At 37.5% G+C, this 15,788-nt stretch overlaps 1 protein-coding gene across 2 annotated transcripts in view; it reads left to right on the forward strand.

The window, feature by feature from the left end:
* The window catches only part of DOCK1 (dedicator of cytokinesis 1), a 259,267-nt gene that overhangs the window by 230,542 nt on the left and 12,937 nt on the right, over positions 1 to 15,788 (forward strand). For both annotated transcript variants that reach the window (XM_038180993.2, XM_038180994.2), the window contains exons 47-50: positions 1,492 to 1,629; positions 3,988 to 4,133; positions 8,148 to 8,346; positions 13,730 to 13,883. In XM_038180993.2, coding sequence (XP_038036921.1) covers positions 1,492 to 1,629; positions 3,988 to 4,133; positions 8,148 to 8,346; positions 13,730 to 13,883 — 637 coding nt within the window. The remainder of the gene's footprint in view (positions 1 to 1,491; positions 1,630 to 3,987; positions 4,134 to 8,147; positions 8,347 to 13,729; positions 13,884 to 15,788) is intronic.

Consider the following 15,788-nt stretch of genomic DNA (forward strand, 5'->3'; position numbering starts at 1 on the left):
TAAATAAATAAATAAATTTATTTTACTTCATATGCCCTGATTTTCTTTACACTGGTGATGCCCGCTGCCTAGGACAGGCTCATTAGTGCATTTTGTGCTTGTAAAAATGAGCTCAGAGCTGGAGCTTCAGACCCCGCATGTACTTCATCTGGGCTATTTGATTTTTTAAAAAAGAATCTATTTAAAAAGTCAGCAGGTTCTTTTAAATAAATGAGCCGAGTGACCACTTACCCCTACAAAGCAAGAGGGTCAGAATGTGGCCTGGTAATTAAACATTGTGAAATTCATTTACTTATTCAGAGCAGAGAAGTTTTCCAATTTATTGCTTAGTTTTTGTAGAGTGCAAATCCATATGACTATAAATAAAACTGACTACAGCAAAAAATGTTGTCTTGGCTATCTTTTAGGAAAAGAAACCGTGTCCATTTAAATAGTGCCCAAACACAATCATCTTGATAAGATTTCTTCAGTTTGTTCATCTGTAATTCATCTGTGTTTTTATTATTCTACTTACTAATAAAGCTACTCATTCTGATTGCTGCCTAGTCTTATTAGAAAAATCTGTTTTTAATCAGTATTATGATTTAATTATGAATTATTAAGAAGAAGCCTCTTAGCTTGATAGCTGCAGAGAATATCTAAGTCAGAATCAGAGCACTGTGTGGGCTGAAAAGGACCTGGAAGAGGAAATATTTTTCCTAAGCTGCAGATACAAAACTCTAATGGTATATCTGGATTGCTGTGGGAATGAAAATGTCTCTCTTAAAACATTTTAAAAGGTCAGCTACACCTCCACACTATGAACTAATTATATAATCCTGTGTTGGCATGGATATTTTGTGACAGAAGCCTTGCAAATAGATGATTATTTTCAGTTACAAAAGAGAGCTAATTTCATTATTTTGTTCTCAAAGAAAATAAAATATTTTTTCTAAGGAGAAATGTAGCTTTCAGCATTTAAAGCTATATATTTTATTAATAAATATTGCTCTGTGATATATACATGTCCAAGGATGTAGCTCATTTGCAGTTAGGGATAGCATTTACTAAAGAAAACATATAGATATTTTCTCCTTCAAGGTTTTATTCTCCCGAAACTGGTAAAGGACTGATTTTAATAACCAAGTGTGAGAGTCATCATTCATCAGTTTGCCATTTTAAAGTACAGCACGTATGAGGGCTTGCGAACATATCATAATAGGAATATTTGTGCTGCCAGATAAATTCAGCTGTGCCTCCAGTGCATGATTGCGGGGCAGAACTATGGGTATATTAATTTCAAAGGACTGTGGGTAACAGTCCAAAAAGGAAAATAATGTGTAACATTTTTTAGATCCTTTTTTACTATGTTGTGCTTCATGTAAAATGGTCTTTATTATTGCTGTTATTCCATGAGATCTCTCAATCTTGCTACCTACGTGGCAATCTTGCCCTAATATTTAGCTGGGAGAGGACTCAGCACACTAAGGGTGACGTGGTTGTGCTTTACAGATCCCATTCCTGGCAGAGGGCATCCGCATTCATGGGGAGAAGGTGACAGAAGCACTGAGGCCATTCCACGAGCGGATGGAGGCTTGCTTCAGGCAGCTAAAAGAAAAAGTAGAAAAACAGTACGGTGTCCGAGCTGTGGTAAGTTGCCTGCTAACTTCACGCTTCAAACAGATGTGGAATTTCTGTGAAACTCAGGCAATTCTGTTTTTCTCCATTTTAATTCTCACTGATTAAAAAAGCGATGGCGATGCAGGATTGGCTGGTTGTTCTCTGGTCAACACTTGAAACCATCAAGTCATTAAATACGAAAATATTGAGTATCATTAAAGATGCTGTAGAAGATGTTCAGAAAACCTTAGTACTTTAATTTGCTAGCATGGGAACAATTTCTAAATAGCCTGTTCCTTGGAAATCCAGATAATTTTCTGGATTCTTCCAGAAAATCCTTCAGTATTCTATTTTTCAGGAATTGTTCAAAAAGTAAATCTCTACCTGAGATGATGTGGCACAATTATTCTACAGCCAAATGTCACCTTGCTGTTGATTTAGTTCCTTCTCAGGACCTGTGTCAGGGCCATGCTGGTCTACAGCGATGTGCAGCCTGCATCTTGGATTTTCACACACTCTTGCACCACCCTAAATGCCGGCTGCTGCTACTTAATGATTAAGCTGCTACTTAATGAGATCTCTTAGTGCTGGCGTTGATGATTTTGTCATTCCAGCAAGTGGTTTTCAGTTTCTGCTTCATCTTTAAGTCCCAGACAAGAAGTTGGTGGTGTTCCCAATGAGGTGTTATTCTGTTTTTGAGGGTTAACCATAGGGGAAGAAGGCCAAAAGCCTGCAAACAGCTTCTCGATTGAGAATATAATTGATAATTTTGTCAAAAGCTGTACAAATTGCATGCTATTGTGTGAATGGGTTTTAAAAAGCCAGGACTTAAGAAGCAAATGGTTGGAATTGCTTTAGGGCTGCATGTGCAGACCCGATGTCCTAACAGTGCATTGCAGACTGCTGGGGTAGTTTTATCTTTATCTACTGGTAGTACTGACAATGATGTTGTAAATGTGCTATAATTCATAGGTTTATTTGTGAAATTGCAGTAGTTTGTGGAACTTGCATATGCAGTGTTTATCTTCTACCTTGTTACTGCTCCGGAATACAAAGGATGTTCGTGTATTTACCAGAAAATAGACTCATATATCCTCTAATGCAGGGGAAGCCAGCATATCGTGTGCCAAGGTACTTGCAGTCTGCCTGCAGTCTGATAACAAGGCATGTGGTGAAAGAGCTTCAACTTTCTGCTCAGCCTCAGTGGGATTTACTGCATCCTTGGCTATGAAAGGGGGCCAGGAAGATGCTGCAGCAGACAGGGCAGCAAAGCGAGCCCAGTGCCATTCCTCTTTGAGAACCCAAAACCTCAAAACCTCAGTGCAATAGGATATGCCAGAGAAAATCTCTTCCTTCAGGGATTATTTTTTTTTTCCCTATAGCAATGACATTTTTTTTAACGATGAGATCTTATGTGGAACTTGCCAGTCTTTATAGCATCCTTCTAAGTGCTCTTCCATTTATAGTCCTTCAAATCCCATCTTGCAAATATACTAAGGTAGAGAAAAGATCAAATAATAATTTATTCCCAAGGAAAACAGACATAATTGACATTAATGATGCTTGCATGTCAGTCACTTCAAAAATACACATTTACATCATCAGGGAGATGACTGGAAAGTCACACACAGGTGGTGTTATCTTTCTCATTTCCTTCTACCCACCAGTAAGAATTGTCAGGATTGATGGAGTTTTATTGCTTCTGTCTTCCTTGTACAGTGCCAATTTACCAGTAGTTGACAGGGTGGAAAATCTACCTGTAATTAAACAGCATGAGATTTTTATTTGTTGACTGAAAGAGTTCAATTATTTTATGCATATATCAGTTATTAATGACTGACAAAGCTTGGATAAATATTCAGAACTCTGAAATTGTCTGCATCAAAAAAAAAAAACTTTCATATATTTCCTTCTTACCCTAGATGTCACTCTGTAAATTGGCTCTCTTGACGTAAAGCTCCTCTTACTGGTGTGATTTTTGGTTATTTTGTTTTGTTTTTTAAAAAACACCTCAGTTTCATTTAAATATACTGACATGGCAGACACTTCAATTGCAGAGATGGGTTAAAAAAAGATGTTTGTGAAAAGCTCATTTTTAAAGATCAGGCTTAAAAAAAAAAAAAAGTAAATTCCATTGAAGCAAATGAATATCAGAATATGTTTAAAATTCTACATGCACTTATAAATAAGAATATAAATATTTCCTCTGATTCCTTTAAATTGATTTTCTTTAAATTGTTTTCTTTGTTGTTAATACAATGCATAATTAAATAATACAACATTCCACATGGAAAATAAATATTGAACCTTTCTGCATTACTTTTGGTAGCCAGATATCAGCTACACTGTGATTTAAGAAGATTTTTTATTATGATTCTTTTATTGTAGCCTTCAAGTCTGGATGACAGACGAGGCAGTCGGCCAAGGTCCATGGTGAGATCGTTCACGATGCCATCATCTTCCAGACCCCTCTCTGTTGCCTCGGTGTCTTCTATCTCCTCAGACAGCACGCCTTCTCGACCTGGCTCAGATGGGTGAGTAAGGAATATTCATTCAGGGCTTATCTTTGTAAAGCAAGACCTTAGGTTTTTAGGATTGTCACCACCCCACCACACAAACAAAATACACACAGACTACAAAGATTTTTTAACGAAAATAAATGTAATGCTGTTCTTTGTGGTGTTAAAAACAAAGGAAAAGAAAAACCTCTAAGTCTTCAACCAAAATCCCCAAACTAACAGGAGATCAGTTATGCCCTTTTTTGAACTGCTGCAAGTGTAATTGTTTGGAACTGATCGTGTGCAACGTATGTGATGAGACGTGTGTTCGGCCGGTCTTGTAGCAGTAAACAGGTGTAGCTTGGGAGAAGGAAGGGATTAGCTAACTGCTCAATCATTTCTTCTCACTCTTGCTGCCAGAGGGAAAGCTGCTTATGGCAAGATTGTACTTCAAGAGTTATCAAGATATTTCACATGAGAACTGGGAATTCTGTTGATAAGCCCTGTCTCACAGTCGCATCCCTCAAAAGAAATAATCTGTTTTCTTTCCACTCAGCCTCAGAGCTCCCTTCTCCCTCTTCCTCCCCCCAGGCACATTCGTAACCCAGAAACTCAATATTTGACCAAGGCGGCAGTTTTTTAAAAGCCTCCTAAAGGACTGCCGACATGCAGAGATGCACTAGAAATGTTAGTGTCCCTTGTGCACCTTCAGAGGGAGTTATTGCCTGACTAGAGAGTAAAAGCATCAAGTAAAATTAAATACAGCACCTAAGGACCAACATGATACTTACCTTGATTACAAACAGTTTATGTACACATTGGGAACGAACTGCAAACAGAGCACAGTTCAGATCTCATTACATTCCCCTCTGTAACACATACATGATGAATCATGTTTATGGAAACGTAGGACAGCAGAGATGTTAAAGCACTTTCACTAATTCAGCTCTGGGAGTTGCCTTGCAGGAACTTGTGCATGCCTGCTGCCATCCCAGGCTAACGGCAACTTCATTTTATCTCAGAAGTAAAATGTTTTTGTTCCTTTTCTGTTTCTCATCTTCAATTCACTCCCTTCCTGCCTCAACCTCTTTCTCTTTTCCCCTTCAAAATCATTATATATATATCTTACTTTCTCCACTAAAAGCTACTTTCATAATTTTTGCATCTCCATCCCAATGTTGTTACAGTGCATGTCACTTAGCAAATTTGGAGGATCTCATGAGTTCACTCGATGTGTAAAACCGATACTCACAAAGATCACAGTGCAGCTCAGCTCCTGCCCTGAGCCTGGGGCAATACACCTGTAATACACATGAGGAAGGCAGAACAAATACCAGCACTCAGAAGAACTGAGAAAATGCTCATTTGCTTGATCAGTGGAGCAGGAGGAGAAAAATCATCAGATTTAAGAAACATACTGAAAGACCTCTAAAATGCAAGTGACAGTAAGAATGATGTGAGTGCTGTGTCACTACTGACTTGGAAGGAGTTTGCATGGCTTACCCATATCTGCTTGGGTTTATGTCAGTTGATCCATCTTACATTCCATATCCCCACTCTTCAGGATAGGTTACTTATGAGATTAGAGATGGAGCTATGAAAAACAATTAAAAATGTTTTACCAAATGTAAAACAAATTAAATTAAAAATGTCTTACCAAATCACCCACCTTGTATTTTACGCTGCTGCCCAGCTTCCCCTGCTTTAGAGCTTTTAAACAGTAAAAACTCAAAGCAGACGTCGACACGGTGTGTTTTACAACTCCCAGCTCTATGTATAAATAAACCTCTGACTTGAAGAAAAGACCTTTGGGTTATTCTCTGCTTTAAATGGGCCCGTGGCAGTACAGATAGGAGCACTTAGAGGCACGAGCTGGGAGATGGGAAGGCCCTGGCTGCCTGTGTGTCTTGCTGAAAGTCCTCATGTACTTCCAGCACACATGTGGCATGCTGGCCCATTTGTATCACTGATACACCACGTACAAATAATTAATAGCACTAATAACAGGAATGCCTAGAAGGGAAGCAATTAATCACTGTGTGAAGAATGGCAATTCTTCCTGTAAACCTGCAAGCTGCCCGCAATGCGTGGCCATGTGCAGGGGGCTGTCACCTCCATCCAGCACAGCACAGCCCTCAGAAACAGCCAAAATGCACGATTCAGGCAGCTGAAATAAATGCACACTGTCAAGGGAGCTGCAGTCTGTTCCAGGCTTTGTCACTGACCTGCTTTGCAGCCCCAGGCAAGTCATTCCCGTCCTTTACTCTGTCTGTAAAATGGGATGTAAGATATTTTGTGAAGCACTTTGACACTGAGAGATAAGAAGCTCCGTCTAGCAACTAAGCTTGCAATTTTGTCTCCCAGCTCGTATGAATTTGGCTCCTGTTATGAGGGCAATGACTCAGGGGCTGTTGGCGCAGGTACTTTTCTGAGTATCTTTTCATCAAATGAGCCTAATTGTGCTGAAATTAAAGGGCCTTTAGTGCTTGAAACAACAACAATAGCAACAACAACAAACAAATAGTCACAAGGTAACATGATATAGATTTTTTTCTGCTGGATATTGCTGATGATTAGGATAAATTCCCTGTGAATTATATGAAGTGTGAACCCACCCCCCAGTATTACACTGTTAGTAGTGTGGCTTATGTGGGTGCATCATCATGGCAACATAAATACTTTTCCAAAATTAAAAGGTAAGCGACTTTCCTTTGGTTGACTGTTGTTGGGATTTTATTTGTTGGTTGTTTTTTTTTTTTTTTTGTGGTTTGATTTTTCTAATACACTGATTTGTGACATCCTCTTAATTTCTGTTAGAATAATTTTAACTGGGTTCTGATTTTACTAGTATGTTAAGTTAATAGTATAAATTATAAAACACTTTAGGTCTAGCTAAGAATCTTTTAGCTAGTTAAGAGCAAAATGTCTCTTTGCCTTTTATTTAAACTAGTCATTAAAAGGTGAGATAAAAGAATGGTTCCTTTAAATTACCGAGCGAAAAATTAGCTTAAAAGGGTTCCAATATTATTTAGAATAGTCTTTCCTTATAAAATAAAACTATTTTTAAACTATTTTTTCCATATAAAATAAAAACTATTTTTTTTAAAGTGAAATTTTACTTTAAAAATTCCTTAAAGCCCTAAGGTACTTTATTTCTTTGAAGACAAAAAGTTGTGTATTGTAGAAATTTCAGAGGTGGTGGTGGTGGTGTACCAGCCATGCCTGTATTCACATCTGAAGTAGATGGCTTAGGGTGTGGAACAGTCCAGGTGGGAAAACATCCACTCCTTGGCAAATAACCTGGCCCTTAGTTACTGTCAGAAAGATCATTCTTGAGTTTCTCTGTAATATCAGAACACTCTGAGCTCCTCATTCCTGTCTCCTCTTCATCACTTAATGCTGTAGGTGAATATATCTGTGCATACCCATGTCATATATACCCTAGCCCTGTGTAATTACTGAAAGTTATTGTATCTGTGGTTAAACCTCTATACCTCATACTTCAGTGCAACGACTGGTACAGATGTGATGCTTTTTTGCTTTTCCATGAAAACAGACTGTAATTTGGATGAGTTACAAGCACTGGAAAGCTTGTTGTGTTGTACACATTCAACAGAAGCTCACTACACCACTAAAAAACAATTTCTCAACAGTTATTCCTTTTCAAGGGAATAAGTATATCCTCTTCCTCCACCAAAACAAAAACAAAACTAACAAAAAAAAATGCCTGTTGTGGTGCCACCATACGTGTCTTGGGCTCATTTTTATATAACCACTTCCAGTGAAATTCGGGAGTTTGTGTACCTGTGAAATAGCAAATATACTAGAGAGCAGGGAAATACGTTATTGGTCCTTCAGCAGTTCTGCAGTAAATTTTAAAGTGAGACAATAACGATTGTTCTGACCTTCTGCCCACACATTTTCTCTCCAATAGAGTTTTACTGATTAGCAAATCATCTTTAACTAAAGTGAGGCTTTTGGGACTATGAAAATTAAAATCAGGTGTTTTGAAAATTGTATTTTATTGATCTATTGAACAATTTTCCTTAGGTTTGTGCTTGAGCCCCTCCTGCCAAAAAAGATGCATTCTAGGTCTCAAGATAAATTGGACAAGGATGACCTAGATAAGGATAAGAAAGAAAAGAAGAAGGAGAAACGGAACAGCAAGCATCAAGAAATATTTGATAAAGAATTTAAACCTACTGATATTTCTCTGCAGCAGTCTGAAGCAGTGATCCTTTCAGAAACGGTAACTTTATTAACACTCAATGCTTTATCCTGTTCTGAGCAGTGTTCTTTCTGGTTTTAAATAAAAATGTGGGTATTTACAATTTAGTTCATTTTTAGATCAAAAATAACTCATAGGGAATACACTTTAACATTAATACATTTCCAAATGAATGAGAAATACAGATTTTATTTATCGTGTAAAAAATCATGGTATCTTATATAAAAATCTTACCAAAAGGTATATATGGCTATTTGGCGAAAGGACCAGATGATATATCCGAAGTAAAATAAATGCTTCCGTTTTAGCAGCCTTTTGAATTTATGGTTCCCAGTAGACTGTGATGGGTTTTCTCATATTTCAGCTGACTACTGCAAGACACTTTTGGTGGAAATGTTACAAGGTCATTCCGTGCATGGAATTACGTACTCTTGAAGGACTATTTTAAGCAGAAAATCGTAAGCAATTCCACCAGTGGCTGTGTATAAGCATATTAACTACAGGGCATATCTCGTTTAAACCCTCTCTTCTTGGTGTATATTTAATTCACTGAAACTATCCTGAAGGCTTAGGTAACTTCAGAAGTTTTAGTTCTGAAATGGAAAGCAAGCCCATCCTAAGCTGGAGCAGGGATTTCATGAACTAAGCGTAACCTCTGAATCTCTGGCTGGACATTTGTTTTGAGGCCAATAGTTTAAAACTTGCCCTCAAGAAATAAATGTAATGCTCTTTTAAAGATTTGCACATGTGCTAGTAGAGCCAACTTTTAATTCAGTGAATTCTGTCATTGGTCTTTCTGTCATTTACATTGGACTTTGGAAACGATTCCTATCCACCCTTGATGTCCTCTACCTCCTTCTGCTTGGTGTTTGTAGCCGAGTATTGCTTAGATGTTCAGCCATAGTTCCTGTGTTTTCTGGATTTGCTCTTTCTTTTCCATCCAGAGATGATCTAATCTCTCAGATGTGTCTCCTGACATCAGGGAAGATCAGAGCCTTATTCTGTCTGATATGGCCGTGGGCCCTGTATTAGCTTAGCAAAAACTCAGATAAAATCCCTGTGCATCCCCCAGGCTTTTCACCCAAACTCCTTTGAAGTCAGTGACAATTTTCCCATTGATTTCAGTAATTTTGGGATCAGTCCTGGTTTGTTTAAGTGGAAATTGCTCCTATCAAAACCAGTTTTCAGAGAGCAAATACATTGTGCATAAATACCCATGCCTCATCTTTTGCACACAATGCTTTCCACTCTGGAGGTGTTAGGCACATTGCAGCAGTCATGTTTTGTCTAAACCTGAACATTGCGGTGGCAGGGCTTGCACTCACACCTCCCAGATCCCTAACAGACTGGCGGAGTTTGTGGGAGATGAGCCACAAGAGAAGGAAGTTTTATTTTGGAGCAGCTCAGTCAGTTGGATTTGCGCAGAACCCCAGGGCCAGATGGGAGGCATCCAAGGATGGTGAAAAAGCTGGCTGATGGCAGTGCAAGGTCACTGCCATCTCTGGGAGGTCTTGGATATCAGAGAAGTTTGCTTATGACTGGAGAAATGCAAATGCTGACTGCACCTGCATGCAAGAAGGGCAAAGCAGGCTGACCGGGGAACTGCAGTCTGGTCAATCAGCTCACCTCAGACCCCGTGAAAATCACAGAGCAAACCTTCTGGAAGCCCTTCCCAAGTGCACAAAGGACAAAAAGGTGATGGGAAGCAGCCTGCATCTGTTTACCAAGGGCAGGCTCATTTACTTCTGAAGAATCATCCATTTACACCATCAGGCTAGTGCCATTCGCTGCCAGTTTCAGTGGATGACGTTTACCCCTCCAACCTTTTTGAATTCACATCCCCATATGTATTCCTACTCGTTTTAACTCCTCACTGGCCATGCTGCGCTTGTTCTGAGGACCTCTGTAATCACTGGACCTCAGCAGCATGAAAGGAAAGCAGCACAGCATTCCTGGGCTGGTGTCTGCTGGAGGTAGAGATCTTAAAACCTGGAAAGGGGGCATCAAAACCCTTCCAGGCACATTCCCGTTTGTCATCTGAGGAGGAGAAATGAACAAAATCCAACAGGAGTTTTCCTCTCTTCCCCTAGTTGAGATCTTTCAGTGCATGACTGGTATGACTAATTTTCCCCTGGTTATAAAGAAGGAAGGAAATTAAATGCCAGAATTAGTTACTCACAGTTACTCTGAGCTTCTTGAAATCCACAGATCAATAATAAGAAATGCAGTTTAATGGTAAGAGGAAAAAGCCTCCTTTCTAAGTATCTGCAAACTACTCGAAAGAGCTCCAAAATGACCAGGTCAATTTTTAATGCTTGGTGTTAATGTGGTTCGTTTTCTCTAGTATATGAAATAGAGGAAACACTCGAGATTAGTTTACAGAGTGGTTGTACAATTCCCCTTGCTGTCTTCAGGAATTTTGGAAAGATAATGTCAAGTAGTTTAAAGATAAAATTTGTCTTCTGTTAAAATTGCTGCACTCGGGAGAGATATGTCCCCTATTAATTATATAGAGGAGAAATCATTATCTTTTGTAAGAACTCAAATTTTCCATTGTTCTACTTTTGTGGGCTGCGTTTTGTACAAGTTCCCTTTTTAAAGTCAAAATTACTCCCAAAGCAATGGTTCTGCTGTGCCTTATAAAGGAAAAGGCATTTTGATTTCTCTTGTATTGGGACCTTGGAAGTAGGAAGTTTGCTAGCTTTAAAAAAAAAAAAAAAAGAGAGGAAAAAAAAGAAAAGATGATGGAATGGGAAAGTGAAATACTTTCTTTTTTTTTCTAAAAAAAAGTTGGAACCAAAGACTGATGATAATTTGAAATTAAAACATATATTTAAAGAGCTTTCGTAGTGAGATTTTAATCTGCTATTAGTTGCTGTAATATTTCATATTATAGTTACTGGATTCCTTCCACTGAGAATTTTAGAAGTGACTTGTAGCATTGCTAATTCACTTAGCATATTCCTCTTACTTGGTGAAGTTTCTAACAGAATTTCAACTCTGACTTCTAAAATACTTGGAGTTTTTTGCAGCAGAAGACATTCTTTTCCTTAGCACCATGACAATTTATAGGCACCTCCAAGAAAATGGATGGAAGAGTACCAGCCAGCTTGGGTTTGTCGGTGCCAGAACAGGTCCAACCCTTCTTACTTCTTTGTGCAGCAGAGCAGGAGGCTCAGCAGGCACCTGATGTGCTGATTTCAGTGTGCCTTCTTGCACGTCTCACCCCACATTCACACCAAGGTGATGTAGTCTAGCTGAAGGTGAAGCTGAAGAACACATAGCGACCTGGAAGACCTGCAGTCAGCATTAACATGGGTGAGGCAGAGAAAATGAGAACCCACAGTGGGTTTGGACAGTGGGATTTATCAAAATAATCTGTGTAGCATGCAGTGTGTTCAGCCTTGTCATTGTCAGGTAAGAGGACAGCAGCCCCACCACACACAGCGGCCGTTCCCATCGCTGCAGAGCCACTGCTGCTCTGTCAGATACCATGCTGTCCGATGCAATAGATATTTCTGTCACTGGGGTGCACTTTCTTATGCAGGAACTTATTTTTTACCAATTAAATAAATCTTCCTGGAAGAACATGAGAAGATTATACAGTTGTGTATGTGGAACCATTTTCTCTAGTTATATGGTTAAATACTTTTTTTTTTTTTCAGATTTCTCTGTACTTGTAATGAATTTTCTGACTGATCAAAACCCAAACTCTAATTACAGAGATCTTGTACTGCTCTGATCTTATCAAAAGATAAATTAAATGCTTTGGTATGTGAAGATCATCAGTAATGTCTTTATAGTTTTCTGGAGATTTATATCTTCTTTTAAGTGTCGCATAAACTTCTTTAACATAAATTCTCTTTGTTAGTTCTTTGATTCCAGAGGCTGATAGCAAATCTAACACTGAGGCCAGGTATTTAACAGACCGTTCGAAAGCTTATGTTAGTAATCAGAATAATAGGCTGTACATTTTATTGATTTAGTGACATATAACATTGCTCACCATTGATCTCGCCTTTGTCAGACTAAAAAAAATTAGCAATGGGTTCATTATGGATTAGCAGTCTCCAAAGAGTTCATATTCCCTAGCAGAACCATGGTGTATATGAACCTTAAGAAAAGAAACAAGCTAGTCAGTCATATAAGAAGTTAAAATTTTTAGTTAAGTAGCTATAAACCAGGTTAACTTGTAAACTTTATTTTATGTTTTATTTTATTTTATTTTTGTCTTTTACTTGCATTGGAGGTTTCCTGATCAACTAGTACATTTTTCTTAGTTGCTTTTTTTGTAATTTTATACCTCTGAGAAAGCAATTACTGTGCTTATCCATTCCACTAAAAATATGCTTTAAAAGATCTTGAAAGAAACCTTTGGAGTCTTTGGGACTTGAATTTTAATATCAGGCAAACTTCTGAAAGGTTAATCGGAGGTCTTTGTGAAAAAAAGTTGCGTACTTTGAGAGCCTTCTAAGAGAAATTACCATAGAGACCCTTATGCAAGCCCCTCTAGGTTTTGTTTCTGAAAATACAAGGAGGTACTCTTGTACTCTTCTCCTTCACCATTGTCATTGGTGAAATGACAAAATTATTCAAAAAGCATGAATTTCTTGCAGCTTCCATTTTGCCCTAATGCATCACCTTGGCAATCCTTCCCATCTTAACCTTAGGCTGCGGCTCCATTTTCTGTGCGCTCCTTAGAATTAACAAGTTGCTTTCCTCTGTGATTGATAGAAATGTGGGGGACAGTGGATGGGAAAGAAACAGTAGAGTTCAGAATCAAACTTAATGAATCACTTATTCAATTATTTCAATATTAGTTGCTCATAAGATCACAAGTACCATTTCAGGTTTTCTGATGGAAAAGTTAAATGGATTTTGAAGTGAAACAATAGGTATATTTCAGTGAATTAAATATAAGCACAAGAGTTTATATTTTTTGAGCATTCAAACAATTAGAGAGAGAGATTTTAAAGGAAAGCATAGCCATATGAGAAGAAAGAAAAGATTCTGAATGTCATACAGTCATGTAGGCTTACTTACCTTACTTATTACTGTAACATGCTAAGCAAGTGTTTTGGGATTTGGCTCATTGCTTCAGAAAAATATGCAAGGCTATAGGAAGGTGTATGCATTAAGTCTCATTGCTATTCCTGGGAAGACAGGAAGAGCATTTTGAGCTGTAAAATACTGCATTAAATCAGAAGAGTTGTATGTTATCATTGCCTTGTTGCTGTTGAGGAAGTACTGGGAAAATACAGGAGTCACAAAGTCAGCTGCTCAGTAGCAACGTGTATTCCTTTACCATCTAACCTTGATGAGCTGTGGTGGTCAGTATCCACTTATATTCATGCCATGTTGCAGGGAAACAATTGGGATTTTCATTGTTTTTATCCCTGTGCAGATCAGCCCTCTACGACCACAGAGACCAAAAAGCCAGGTCATCAACGTCATTTCAAGTGAAAGGCGCTTCTCCGTCTCTCCTTCACCTCCCAGCTCCCAAGTGACACCACCCCCAATAACTCCGCGGACAAAACTTTCTTTCAGCATACAGTCCAGTAAGTCTTTAATTACATTTTGTTTTCCCAGAATACTTTTTGCAGAATAACTTCCTATGGGGAATTGTGTTTCCTGAGAATCACGTTGACCATCACGCTTTGGGATGAGTTCTTCTAGTTTATTTTTTTCCCATCACCATGGGATGTCTTTTGCAGGACTAGGAACAACTTACCCCTTAACCTGGCATTTACCAACAACAAAAATCATTTAAACATTTTACAAAAGCAAAATTGTTGCATTGGAAAAGTTTATTTTCCTTTTCATATAATCAACAATTGCATAGATATTTAATAATTGTCAGAAATTAGTGTTGAACTTGATTCTGTATTGGATTTGGGATATTTGGGAGCATAAAGGATGAAAAAACAACCCCGCAATGTAATTGTACCTTAAAAGAATGTTTATTTACTACGTAGTGAGTACAAGCCAAAGGAAAAAAAAAATACATTTCCAATGTTTTAGGGTTTTTTGACATTGAAGTCTATCACTTAGCTGTTCTGTAAAATATCATATGTTTATTTCAGCCTTCAGGAAACCCTACTGCAAATCTGGGTGTAGTACATCACATATTTCTTTTACAATGCTGTTCTCCAAAAACTGATTTTCAGTTTTCAGTTGCTAGCTTGTGATAAATTACCTTTTGGCACATTTACCCAAATGCTAATACACCAGTCAAATGTTAAATATTAGTATAGAGGAGAATAGATTGAGTTTAAATATATATATATATATATATATATATATATATATATATAAAAGATCTTGTTTGATGGTCATTTTGGTTTATTTACTTTTTTGATACTTAAATCCTTTTCCCTTAAATAAGGAGTGTTTGGAAAGTTCTTGTTGCCATTTGTGAAAATATGTTCTGTAAGCACAGGAATGTTTATTCTACAAATGTATAGCGACAGAACTGTCTTCTAAAAGACATGTGGCTTTGCTTAAATGATTTTGGAATTGTTGGCTACAAAGATATTGTGGAAGAGCGATAAACAAGCTCAAACCAGTTCAATGCTTCCTTTGCTTAGTCAGACACCCTAAACCACTATTTTGATAACTGGGAATTCTCTCCTTTCTTTAAATTTTTGATAGCCAAAACCTATGAGTATATAAAAAAAATGGAAATACAAACAATTATAGTACATGTACTCCTACAAATGAATAACTAAATAAATAAATGAAAATTGAATTAGATTATATCTTTTTATATGTAATTTATTAAAAACAGCTCAATCTCTTTTTTAAAAAGGATCTGAAACTATCATGTGTTTCTGAGAATATTTACATCCATGTGCTTAAGATTTATGTGCCTTACATAAAATAGGTTCAAGTTACTGCAAAATGTATAGAACTTGTCCATAATTGCCCGAGGGATTACAATGATAATTTTTTTGTGGAATTCCAAGGACAAAGAAGTTACTTCAGTACACAAATTGGCTAAAAGCAGTTAATGAGTTGCTAAGCAATATTGCTTGCTTGTTAGCAGGCAGTTTAGGAGAATGGAGTGTAAAATTTGGTCATTAGGTTAAGATGAAAAAAAGTCATCTAACCAATCTCCTTATCGTTCTCAGTGGCTCGTGTCCAGTGAAGAGAAAATATTCAAACCATGTTAGTCTGATGAAATGCTTTGAATGATGATAGCAAAACAAAAATGAGGGGTAGATATTTATATAACACGACAGTTTGTGTTTGACACTTTTTTCCAAAGTTAGCTAGATGACTTTTGGATTTCATTAAACTGTGTGAGAGATTATCTAGTCAGGCCAAATATATATATTTTTTTCATTATAGAGTGTTGTTGTTCTACTAAATAGTTTGCCAAAGTGTTCAGGGCAGTTAAATTTGGCTACTAGAGGACTGGGAGACTGAATTTCTAATGTTTGTCTATACATGATAGCATGTTG

This window comes from Anas platyrhynchos, chromosome 6 (genome assembly GCF_047663525.1).
Source record: "Anas platyrhynchos isolate ZD024472 breed Pekin duck chromosome 6, IASCAAS_PekinDuck_T2T, whole genome shotgun sequence".
Classification (NCBI taxonomy): domain Eukaryota; kingdom Metazoa; phylum Chordata; class Aves; order Anseriformes; family Anatidae; genus Anas; species Anas platyrhynchos.